This window comes from Hemitrygon akajei, chromosome 8 (genome assembly GCF_048418815.1).
Source record: "Hemitrygon akajei chromosome 8, sHemAka1.3, whole genome shotgun sequence".
NCBI lineage: Eukaryota > Metazoa > Chordata > Chondrichthyes > Myliobatiformes > Dasyatidae > Hemitrygon > Hemitrygon akajei.
Window position 1 is genome coordinate 102,795,122 of NC_133131.1, and position 12,916 is coordinate 102,808,037.

The 12,916-nt window shown below is 40.5% G+C and overlaps 1 protein-coding gene across 4 annotated transcripts in view; it reads right to left on the reverse strand.

Moving 5' to 3' along the window:
* Positions 1-12,916, reverse strand: part of mocos (molybdenum cofactor sulfurase) — a 135,750-nt gene that overhangs the window by 76,950 nt on the left and 45,884 nt on the right. For all 4 annotated transcript variants that reach the window (XM_073054297.1, XM_073054296.1, XM_073054298.1 and 1 more), the window contains one exon: positions 4,407-4,606. In XM_073054297.1, coding sequence (XP_072910398.1) covers positions 4,407-4,606 — 200 coding nt within the window. The remainder of the gene's footprint in view (positions 1-4,406; positions 4,607-12,916) is intronic.

Here is a 12,916-nt window from a genome sequence, read left to right on the forward strand (position 1 = left end):
TAACAAACTGCACTCTCCTCCCTCCTTCTCCTTTGCAGCTGCTCCACCCTCCTGAGTTTGCGCAGCTGTGCTTGCAGTTTACTGGTTAGATCTTTGACACCTTCTTTATCGTCAGGGGAACTGTTTTTGAATTGTTTGTTCAGTGTCTTTATCTCGCTTCTCAGGTGGTGAATCTCCCTTTCCCTCCTGTTTGGTTATTGTGTTGCTTTAAGATCCTCTTTCTTTTTCATTGGGTCGAATCATTTAGCAAAGTTGAACACGATGGCTGTGGGTGAGTCGATTTCCTGTAGATAGGTCTCCTGTCAATGTAGGCCGTCATCAAACTGTTTCCAAGATGCACTGTCTTATGATCAAGGCCCTCTGATCCTCTCTTCCCTTCATGAATGGATTAGGGTGTCCAAGGGGGCATTCACTTGGTCCCTTCTTTGGCACTGGGGCAGCTTGGGTACAGAGAGATATTCATCTCTGTGGGGTGCCGCTGGCTGGAGTTCTCCATTGTCTCACCGGACTTTCAGTCACGCATTGCACTTGAGTCACCTTCATTCCACAGCGTGACCTGCTTTGGTGCATCTTGAAGCTTTTGATGTTTTTACAGATTTTGCCACAAAAGTGCCTCCCTGGTCAGTGTTGTTTACTTGAAACTTCTCCTTATTGTATTTCCAGTCTAGGCCGTTGCCATCTTTTGTACACTATATTTTGTAATTTATATTAATTTTAATTCTTTGCATTGCATTTCTGTGGCAAAACAACAAAGTTAATGCCATATACAAATTAGTGATAACAAATCTAATTCTGATTATGCACATATTTTCCATATAGTGCTTCTAAATACAAGACATACTACACCTGGGTGGTTCTAGAAAAATATTAATGATTAATTAAACATTTTATATATTGCTGATGCCAACGAGCCTGCTCCTCCTTTTAAAATGGGAGCCTCCACATGTGAAACCTGTCCATCAAAGAAAGATCCATCTGAATGTGTCAATCTGCAGGTTCTTTAAAAGATGCATCAAGCTTTTGTCATGCCTGTTCCTGCCTGGCCTCTTCATGTCACTTAACTAGTGGTGTGGGAGATACATTATTTTTATTTCAGTTTTAATAATTAAACATTTCAAAATTATTAAAAGAATCTTTAAAACCATAAAAATCACCTAAGGAAAACACACTTAATAATTTAATATAAATACGTATTGAAATGTTGGAAACAGGCCTTTCATCAGCACAAAGAAGCATTTCAAAACAAGCACGTTTTAAGGTGCAGAGAAAGGGATAGAGTGCATGGAATAAAGAGTAACTAGATGATGACTGAAAGAACCTGAGGGGGAGAGGATATAGGAGGACGGGGGAGGGGGAGGCTGGTGGGGGGTGGAGAGGACTGGGGGAGGGGGAGGGTCCTCTTTAGTACACATTGGCTGATGAATTCTGTGATGGTAGTGACATATTCATCTAAGCTGTCTGCTGAATCTTTGAATATGACTTGTCTTCTCACTCAGAGCATTTGTGCAGAAGCTTATCTGTTTCCTCAGACCAACACAGCACAACTTTCTGTACCAAATCCCCATTTCAGCTTTGTTTGTACTCGGGGAGTAGGGTCACATCCTGGTGGTCAGATTTACTGAAGTGTGAGTGGGGTGGGGTGGGGTGGGGTGTGGATCGGTAGGTAACTTTGATGGTTGAGAGTGTGTTTGGGCCCCTGGTGAGAGAACAGACATTCTGGTAATACAGTATTTTGGTAACATAGTCACTAAGTCACCGGAAGTGGTGCGGAGGGTCTCAGGGTATTCCACGTTGGATTAGAGGGTAGAATTGTTATTTTTCTTGTATTTTCTTATAGTTTTACTTTCCTATGCTTGCTTATAATTTTTATTTAAACATCTACGTACATGTAATTGTTCCGTTTCTAATTACTCTAGTGTAGTTGATGCTGCATTTTCTAAAAGCCTCAATTTTTCTGCAGCAAGTAGCACGCCACTTGACCTGGCTATTTTATGGGTTAATTATTATCATTAGAATATCACCGCCAGTCTGAGTACGAGATGATCACTTCTTTTACTTTGTCTTTTTTTTGCTCCTTTGTTCATTCTTTGTTATTGTACCACTTAATAAAATAGCCATGATCACCGAGATTTGTGCCTCACTCTTGAAGAACACTCGAATCAATGTCACCAGACCCAACACCCATTTCAAGGCTGTTGACCACAGAGTGTAGCTGAGTCCAAGTGTCACATGCATCTGGCATGGTGTATATATACACATCCATTTTTTTGTTTTCATTTTCACAAGCGAAAGAAAAAGATTTTTAAGAACAGAGAAATACAGAACACAGCTGTTGCTGGAAATGTTAATTAAAAGGGAAGACTGGTTTTCAGTTATTCTTGCAGGGTGATGGCAGTTGGAGGTCTGAAAGAGCGACATCCCCTTTACATATCAAATGCCAATGCTTTGAATTACATCCCTGTTCAAGGGTCAACCTGAGCTTCCAGCTGCCTCTCACTTTAAATGTCTATCCCATTCCCAATACGCCCTTCTGGCCTATCTTCAGTTTATTTCAGGATTGGGCGGTTTTAACTCTCCCCACAAACACTGTCTGACCTGCTGCTGGCTCCATCATTTGCTTTTACTTCATATTTCCAGAAACAGTTTCTCACATCTGAATCTCTTAATGCCAGCAAGATTTTATTTTCACTCATATTCTCATTCATCTCTATGTACTCCTCTATATGTACCAGCAGCAAATAATAAGCCTTCACCCTCACAGGTAACACCAACATATGTCCTCTATATTCTCCTGGTCTCCTTCCTATCACAGACATTACCTTTGTTCCCTACACCCCTTCACCGATCTAAATTTCAAACATCCTTGCTTTCTACCTCTCGTCACTGTGAAATATTAGCTCATTCTTTTCCTTTCAAAGGATGCCACTTGACCTGTTCACTATTTCCAGACATTACCATTTTTATTTTGGACTTACAGCATTTGTCATTTGCTGTTTGAATGAAGAGTTACAATGAGTTTTTCTGCCTTGTCACTGTCAAATCCTTACTCCAATATATGAAATCTCTGTTAAGTCTAACAAGCACAAGGTTCTTGAATGGTTTTCACAGCATAAACACTTGGCAATCACGGAAAGTGTTTAGAGTGGAATCATGGAGCATATTGACAGATTCAATCAATAATTTATCGGTAAGTTCAGGGTTTCAGTGCTTGAGTCCATATAGTGCAAAGGTGCCCAACCTGCTTATATTAACATGGGTAAATGCTGACAGTTCACCACAGAACCATCAGCATTCACTAGCACTGGCCCATTAATAGCATTGGTTTCATTATAATGTAGATCTACATCATTGTTCATGCTCTCAGGGTTTTCAGCCTCTGATACCAGCCCACAGAATTATGCTCACTCTGAGGTTCAATACTGAAATGCTGTCAGATAGAAGATATTGATGTCAGATTGGAAATTTAGTTGTGTTCACTAATGTGTTAGTCTGCGTAGCTATTTATAACCTGTAAGCTGGGTACCCAATTGTTCAAAAGGCAAAAGAGAAACAACAAATTGGAAGAAGACCACTTGGCTCACAACAGATTTGCTTCAGTGGAGTAGTTGTCATTATTGTGGAGAATTTTATACAAGTTTAGCGAATAGCCATATTTCAAAATCTCTTTTGGAACCCATGAGCAGATGTTGTACTGAATATGTGACCAAAATTTTCTTTACATTTTAATTATACCTGCAAAAGCTAATAGATTTCTGGCCATTCCAAATGCAGTGAACTGCAAGGTACTTTACCCAAAAAGAATGCCCTTACCTGCAAGAAGCTTTGACTGTAAAGGGAAGCTAGAGAGTGTGTAGAAAAGATTTATAAAGGTTTTGCCTGGAGTTGAAGGCTTGAGTTATCAGACAAATTAGCTATACTGGAGTTTGCTTCCCTTGAAGGAAACAGGCTGAGTGGTGACAGGATGGAGTTAAATAAAATTACGAGAGGCACAGATAGGATCAATAGCTGTGTCTGTTCCTTATGTTGAGGTGTCTAAAACTAAAGGGTATAGACTTAAGGTGAGAGGAAGGTATATTCAGGTGGATCTGAAGGGTAAATATCTCACACGAAAAGAAGAAAGTATCTAGAATGAGCTGCCAGAGGAGTTGTTACAGAAGAATAGGAACAACATTTAATAGGCAGCTCGACAAATCATTGAAAGAGCAGAAATTAGCGTTATATGCAATTAATGCAGGTAGGATGGAAACAGGTGTGATGATCAGCACAGATACAATGGGCCAAAGGGCCTGTTTCTATGCTGTCCTTCTTTCTGATTGTGGTGACTTCCCTGTGTAGCATGACAAACATTGTGACCTGATCGTCCTTCATATGATATTTTAAAAGTGGCAAGAGATTTGATTACCTACCGTTGCATAACCGACAATGTCACTGTTCTCATCAAGTATGTTAAAATTAATGATCGGCCCCTGAATGTCTGGAGTTTCAAATTCATTATTGCCATAAATCCGAGCAACTGGTCTTCCATTAGCATGATGCATTCCAGAGAGCATTATGTAGGTATACTGGGCAAGGCTAAAGGTATGAAGCATGATATTTTGCATTCCACCTGCAAGTAAAATAAAGGAACTGTTATAGTCAACAGTGTTAATATACTTCTGAGAACAAGATTTGATGTGGCTGGTGTTGGAAAAAGAGAGAGAGAGATACCACTTCTACCTCTTCCAGCGATTCTGAGTGAGGCACAGAGAGATCTGTATTTACTGACAATTACCTTTATTGTTCAAACTAATAAATACGTGAATTCATACACTAAATACCTTGTGCGCACACCTGCTAAGTATCCCTGACTCTCCTGGATAGTCAAAGAATAGCAAAGGTATTACCCAGGCGGAGGAATTTACGCTGGCCAGGCGCTCCTTGTTCCTCGTGGTCCCGATTCACTCTCCACGTGCTTCACGCAGGGTTCTTGGGTTCTTCTTGCTTGTATCTGCGATGGTTATTCTTCAAAGTTACCGCCACTGGCACACACAAAGCATCCATTTTTATATCCATTGCTTATCAATTCAAATGTCGCATTCCCGTGTCATTGGCCGCAGGTCATGTGTCTGGCCTTTAACACCTGGTCATTGGCTCTGGTCCAAGCCAGCATCCATCTATTATCCTCTTCCCATCAAGGGACAGTTGCTGACTCATGGCTCTTTGTTCTCAGTCAGCAATGAGCTTGAATCGCCTCAGGCATTCACAATCCTGCATGTTATAGCCAACGAAAGAACACCTCACAAATAACTCCTTATTTGGAAATGACCTCCAATCCAGCAGATTACCTGAAGAGTCTTTGTGCCTTCTTTAAAACACTAATCAAGTCCAGCATGTCAAGCTCACAAAATGGAGAATCGAGTATCTTCACAAAATGGCAGCCTCCATCCCCCAAGCACACGGCAAGAACAAAGACTGCTTCCACTGTCCTTGATTCATTTGAATTCACTGATTTGAATATTGTCATTCTTTCTGGCCAACACTGGATTTTGTGAAAATAAATTGTTAACATTTGTGGTGAACTAGATATACCTGTCTGACTGCTCCTGTGGCTCCTCCCACAGACCCTGCTGACTGCTCCTGTGGCTCCTCCCGCAGACCCCTGTATAAAGGCGACTGTGGGCTGCTGCTCTCCCTCATTTTCCCCAGGATGTAGTGTTGTTTATTCTTCCAGTCAATAAAAGCCGATATCTCGCTTCCTAAGTCTCAGTGTGAGTTATTGATGGTGCATCAACATTCAAACAATAATTTTAAACCAAAGAATATCATCTGTTATCAGAAAAAATAACTACAGCAATTTTATTTCTTTTGGAGCATCTATTTCTTCCTCTAAAGCTTTCAGTAACATTCAATGCGTGCTATTCAAAGAGTATGTTGGCCATTTCATATATCTAATCATTCAATCATTATTTCCTGGCCACATTCTAAGCACTCTATGAATGTACTGGTTCATACATTTAAAAACAATGGACCTCAACTGTAAAGCATCCAAAGGAGGAACAAGAGATTTCACTGCCCATCTAAGCCATATCCATTCAGTGTGGTGCTAACAGCTTAGCATTCTGACTGGCTTTACAGTAAATTACAGTGTTCAAACTATGCTTAGCTAGCATTATCAGCAGGTAAGGGTTGGCAGGTTAGGCACCATCAGAAAACCAGAGAGCTGGTCTAGGGGGCTGGGCCTTGGTCATGTAGTGATACAGTCGGCCCAACTTGTCCATGCTGACCAAGATCCTCAAAATTAGTCCAACTTGCCCATGTTTGGCCAAATTCTAAGAAGTTTTATCTAGCTTTAAACCTGCTCTCTAATTTACTGAATCGGATGAAAATGAGGTATCAAATCAGAGACAACCAAACAATTTATACTTTGACATATCTTCTATACATGGGCTATTTCAAAATTTCCTATTTATTAATTATTATTATTATTATTATGTGTCTCTTAAATGGTGTTGTCAGGTTATTTAATCTTGGCTTTCACTTTCTGTTGTTTTTGTAGATTTTTCTTCAAGAGATAACCACAGTAGTGATGCCGGCAACACACCAAAACCCACTCAACAATAAAAGTAATTAAAACATCCAGCTGAGCACAGAGGTGCAGTCAGTGCATCAGAAACAGGTAGTAGAACAGCCAGATCTCCAGAGGCCAAGGTAAATAGACATTCAGATCTTCACCCTCAAATGACTAATGGGACAACTTACTCAAGAATAAAAGATCTGTACAGTAAAGTGCTAGCTAGAATTACTAGCAAGCCTACTGGAAACACAGAGGTTTTCAATTCATCTTGCCCAGGAACTTACATGGAACAGAACAACTTTCTTTCAAGAGTGGAAGTGATGGACAACTTCATCAGTCACACTTGTGGATCCAATGATCACAAAGCATATGTGTAGGCGGGCAACGTTTCAGGTTTAATTGCAGCACAAACAAGTCATTCAACCTTTGAGCACTCGGACACCCAACTTGAAAATTCAGAGCACACCATGCATGAATTTCATGTTGATTTCAATGTGTTCAAATGGTTCAAAGTCTACTATCAATGGTTATAAGAAAGCATTGGTTTACTTGATACAAAACGCATATTATCAAAAATAAATTTCAATCTACAGCTGGACTAAAAGTTAGTAATTACATTTTAGTATTTGGGCAGTTTCAATATAATTTAACTAATTTAGATCATCTCAATTGGGAGATTATTTTGTTTATGTGATAGGATGATTTATTCCTTTTATTATTTGCAGTTTCTTTAACCCAGAAGAAAATGTACAACACGGCCACCATCCAAATTGTGTCAATGCTGGCTTTTTAATGGCATTCAAAATTAATCTAAAGCCTCAAACTCTCTTGAGCTACCTTCCTTTATTTTAAATACTTATTGTAATGTATCTATTTCAATTAATCAGTAAAATATTTGATACTCTAACAACTTTTAAATAAAGAAATATTTCCTCATTTTTAAAATTGATGGCTCTCATCATATGCTTCTGAACCAGAGAACGAAACATCCACTTCTCATACTGTGAAAGATCACCCAGAATTTTAAAAACTTCTTCTACAATTTTCATTATTCCTATCCGAGCATAGAAAGGTTTATCTAACAGCTGACAACTTTCAATGGAATTTCACGAGACTCTCTTTTCCGCAATGGTTAATGGATAACACTTCAATCTAAAGCAAGTGATTTCAATTACTTCCGGGGCACCTAGCGGCGACTTGTGTAGGAACAGAACTCTCAATGGAAATGACTAAATAGTCCCGTTTCAGCCTGATACAGCTAAAATGCATAACTGCTTCCAAAGTCAGTATAGTCAAAGATGTCTTAATGTGTTTTAAGTAAACCATCACTGCTTAAAACTAATGGAAACAATACTGACTGGGGACAGATTCATCCTTGTATGATTTCACACAGGAAATGTGGCTGCAGGTCAGAGATACAAGTGCGTTTAAGGAAATGGGGTTTTAAACTCCCTATACCAACTATCTTGCTGGCAAACATGCAGTCTCTGGTGAATAAATATCGATGATCTCAGAGCTAGGAAACTGAATCAAAGGGACATTAGGACCACATGTGTCCCTTGTTTCATGCAATCCTACTTAACCCCTTCCATACTGGATGCAGCAATTCAGATCGACAGGTTTACTATACACTGTCAGAATAGATCTATAGAGTCTTTCCAAAAGCAGAGGTGGAGGAGCACGCCTCACGATCAACTCTCCTTGGTGCACAAGTATATCAGTGCTGTCCCAATTTTGCTCACCAGACCTGTTAAGTGCTGTCCTTTTTCAAGTCAAGTCAAGTCACTTTTACTGTCATTTTGACCATAGCTGCTATGTACAGTACATAGTAAAAATGAGACAACATTTTTCAGGACCATGGTGTTACATGACACAGTACAAAACCTAGACTGAACTATGTAAAAAACAACACAGAGAAAAAAAACCAACTACACTAGACTACAGACCTACCCAGGACTGCATAAAGTGCACTAAACAATGCAGGCATTACAATAAATAATAAACAGAACAATAGGGCAGTAAGGTGTCAGTCCAGGCTCTGGGTATTGGGGAGTCTGATAGCTTAGGGGAAGAAACTGTTACATAGTCTGGTCGTGAAAGCCAGAATGCTTCGGTGCCTTTTTCCAGACGGCAGGAGGGAGAAGAATTTGTATGAGGGGTGCGTGGGGTCCTTCATAATGCTGTTTGCTTTGCAAATGCAGCGTTTAGTGTAAATGTCCGTGATGGCGGGAAGAGAGACCTCGATGATCTTCTCAGCTGACCTCACTATCCGCAACAGGGTCTTGCGATCCGAGATGGTGCAATTTCCGAACCAGGCAGTGATGCAGCTGCTCAGGATGCTCTCAATACAACCCCTGTAGAATGTGATGAGGATGGGGGTTGGGAGATGGACTTTCCTCAGCCTTCGCAGAAAGTAGAGACGCTGCTGGGCTTTCTTTGCTATGGAGCTGGTGTTGAGTGACCAGGTGAGATTCTCCGCCAGGTGAACACCAAGAAATTTGGTGTTCTTAACGATCTCTACCCAGGAGCCGTCGATTTTACCTACCCTGGGAGATTTCTGGGATCATTTTGATAGTTTACATTCCAGCTCAAGCCAATGTCATGCAGGCTTTGGATGATCTGAGCAATGGGATCCACATGCACGAAACAGCGCACCCCAATGCCTTCATTTTGGGAGATTTTAACCAGGCCAGTCTGAAAAAAAAAATCACTAAGCAACTACTGTCAACAGATCACTTGCAATACCAGAGGAAGCAAGACACTGGACCATTGCTACACCACCATCAAAAATACCTACCGTGCTATTCCACGCCCTCACTTCAGGAAGCCTGATCACTTAGCTGTACTTCTACTCCTTGAGTACAGGCAGAGACTGAAGACTGCAGCATCAGTAGTGAGGACCAAGAAGGTATGGACAAGGGAAGCACAGGACCACCTACAGGACTGCTTTGAATCGGTGGACTGGACTGTATTCAGGGATTCATCTTCGAACCTGGATAAGTATGCTGCGGTTGTTAGCGACTTCATTAAAGCCTGTGTGGATGAGTGTATGCCCAAAAAAGACTTATTGTACAGGAGGTACGTCATCTACTGAAGGCTAGATCTTTGGCATTCAAGTCTGGTGACCTAGGCCTGTAGTAGAAAAGCAGGTATGATTTGCAGAAGGTTATTTCAAGGGCAAAGAGACAATTTCGAATGAGGTTGGAGGTGACGTTGGATGTACGACAACTCTGGCAGGGTTTGCAAGACATTACTTCCTACAAAGCAAAACCCAATAGCATGAATGGCACTGATGCTTCACCACCAGATGAACTCAATGCCTTCTATGCCCACTTTGAAAGAGAGAACATAACTACAGCTGTGAAAATCCCTGCTGCACCTGATGACCCTGTGATCTCGGTCTCTGAGGCTGATATTAGGCTGTCTTTAAAGAGGGTGAACCTTCGCAAGGCAGAAGGTCCCGATGGAGTACCTGGTAAGGCTCTGAAAACTTGTGCCAACCAAACGGCGGGAGTATTCAAGGACATTTTCAACCTCTCACTGCTACAGGCAGAAGTTTCCACTTGCTTCAAAAAGGCAACAATTATACCAGTGCCTAAGAAGAATAATGTGAGCTACTTTAATGACTATTGCCCAGTAGCACTCACATCTACAGTGATGAAATGCTTTGAGAGGTTGCCTATGACTAGACTGAACTTCTGCCTCAGCAGGGTCCTAGACCCATTGCAATTTGCCTATCGTCACAATTGGTCAATGGTAGATGTAATCTCAATGGCTCTTCACACAGCTTTAGACCACCTGAACAACACAAACACCTCTGTCAGGATGCTGTTCATCGACTACAGCTCAGCATTTAATACCATCATTCCCACAATCCTGATTCAGAAGTTGCAGAACCTGGGCCTCTGTACCTCCCTCTGCAAATGGATCCTCCACTTTCTAACTGGAAGACCACAATCTGTGCGGATTGGTGATAACATATCCTCCTCGTTGACGATTAACACTGGCGCACCTCAGGGGGGTGTGCTTTGTCCACTGCTCTACTCTCTATATACACATGACTGTGTGGCTAGGCATAGCTCAAATACCATCTATACATTTGCTGATGGTACAGCCATTGTTGGTAGAATCTCAGGTGGTGACGAGAAGGCATACAGGAGTGAGATATGCCAACTAGTGGAGTGGTGCCGCAGCAACAACCTGGCACTCAACATCAGTAAGATGAAAGAGCTGATTGTGGACTTCAGGAAGGGTAAGACGAAGGAACACATACCAATCCTAATAGAGGGTTCAGAAGTGGAGAGAGTGAGCAGTTTCAAGTTTGCTGGGTGTCAAGATCTCTGAGGATCTAACCTGGTCCCAACATATCAATGCAGTTATAAAGAAGGCAAGACAGCAGCTATACTTCATTAGGAGTTTGAAGAGATTTGGTATGTCAACAAATACACTCAAAAACTTCTATAGATGTACCATGAAGAGCATTCTGACAGGCTGCATCACTGTTTGGCACAGGAGGGCTACTGCACAGGACAAAAGAAGCTGCAGAGTCTGAAATCTAGTCAGCTCCATCTTGGGTACTAGCTACAAAGTACCCAGGACATGCCCTTTTCTCACTGTTACCATCAGGTAGGTAGAAAAGCCTAAAGGCACACACTCAGCGATTCAGCAACAGCTTCTTTCCTTCTGCCATCCGATTCCTAAATGGACATTGAACCCTTGAACACTATCTCACATTTTTTTATATATATTGTTTTTTTGCACCATTTTAATCTATTCAATATATGCATACTGTAATTGATTTTCTTATTTTTTTTCTCTTCTATATTATGTATCGTATTGAACTGCTGCTGCTAAGTTAACAAATTTCATGACACATGCCGGTGATAATAAACCCGATTCTGATTCTTTGCTTTGCTGTTGAATTATCAATAATATTTGGTATGAAAGATACTGACATGTCTGGAATGATTTGTGCACCGTGTACATCTCTCCTGCTATTGTATTAGCTTTTGAGCAACCTGGGTTAACATCAGCATTTGCAAAAAGTTCCTCTGCTGCCTGGCAACAAAATGTCTTCTTTATTCTTCCAGCCTTCAAAAATTTTGGAGCCATTCCAGCTATTTTAAGCAATGAACTAAGAACAACATAACCAAGACCTTAACAAATGTTTTGTTTTTGAAGGTACCTGACTACATTTGTTGAAAATAATTACTATTCATCTTCACCTTGGAGATCTGTTCTCTTGCTTTTGCAAGGATGGTGTCACGATGGATTTGCCAATTGCCCCTAGGGTAGATGTTCAAACCTCAGAGAAAACAGATGGTAGCTTCAAAAGTGAAACAGATCATCTTGCAGAAAAAAACCCAATGTGTTGATTTACAAATACATGTTTGCAGAATATGCCAAATGCAATCTCAAAAAGGAAATCTGAAATCAACATGTCAGGTGCAGGTTAATTCAAAACCCATTGTGTAAAAATAAACTGTTCTTGTGTTTCTAATTTTTACTCAATAATTTCTTTCTTGTTATTAAGTCTTCATGCAAGTTCATAATTGTTTTTGTCATTAGTAGCATCAAGAAAAATGCAAACAGGAACCTCCATCTTAATTAACCACAGAAGCACAAGACTAAATTGCATTGCAGTTCTTCAAATTATGTTCTCAGAGATCTTTGAAGTCCCTGATTTGACAAAAGAAAAAAAAAATCGATGTATGTATTTCATACCTTTAAATTGCATGATTTGTGGTATAGATTTTTTTTTAAATAGAGCAAGACAGGCTGATTAGTGATCTGAAAGTTATTTCTAAATATTTCCATAGATCCTGGCAAAAGCATCCAGAAATAACCATGTAAAACCCATGTAAATCTAAGTGCTTGAGTTGGGGGACAGTCAGAAATAAAACCGTCATCAACCATAACACTCCTGCAGCTGCCACTTGAGGGCAACATTGCCATGAAGTGACACAGAAAGTATTATCACTTCAAGCGTAGAAAGCATGAATCAGCCATATGGATTGGGTTCAGCTAGGCTCATGTTCCCAACCTGGGTTCTCCTTCCATTATTATGGCATGTGTGGAGCACAAATAACAGCATGGCAAAAGGATAAAGCCCTTCAGGCCAATTCTAACATTCAAAGAAATCATGACCAATTTCTATTTTAAACACGATCTACTAAACTGAGTGTCATGTTTGTTGTTAATTGAGACAAACAGCATGGGTTTATACTAGAACATTTTATTACTGAAGTCTTGTTCAACACTGAGCACGTGCCTCCCACTAACCATCGTAGCTTCTAGTTCCGGATAAACCGCCACATTGCCCACTGGAAACTGAAGGTCTTTATTCAGCACACATAATAACAT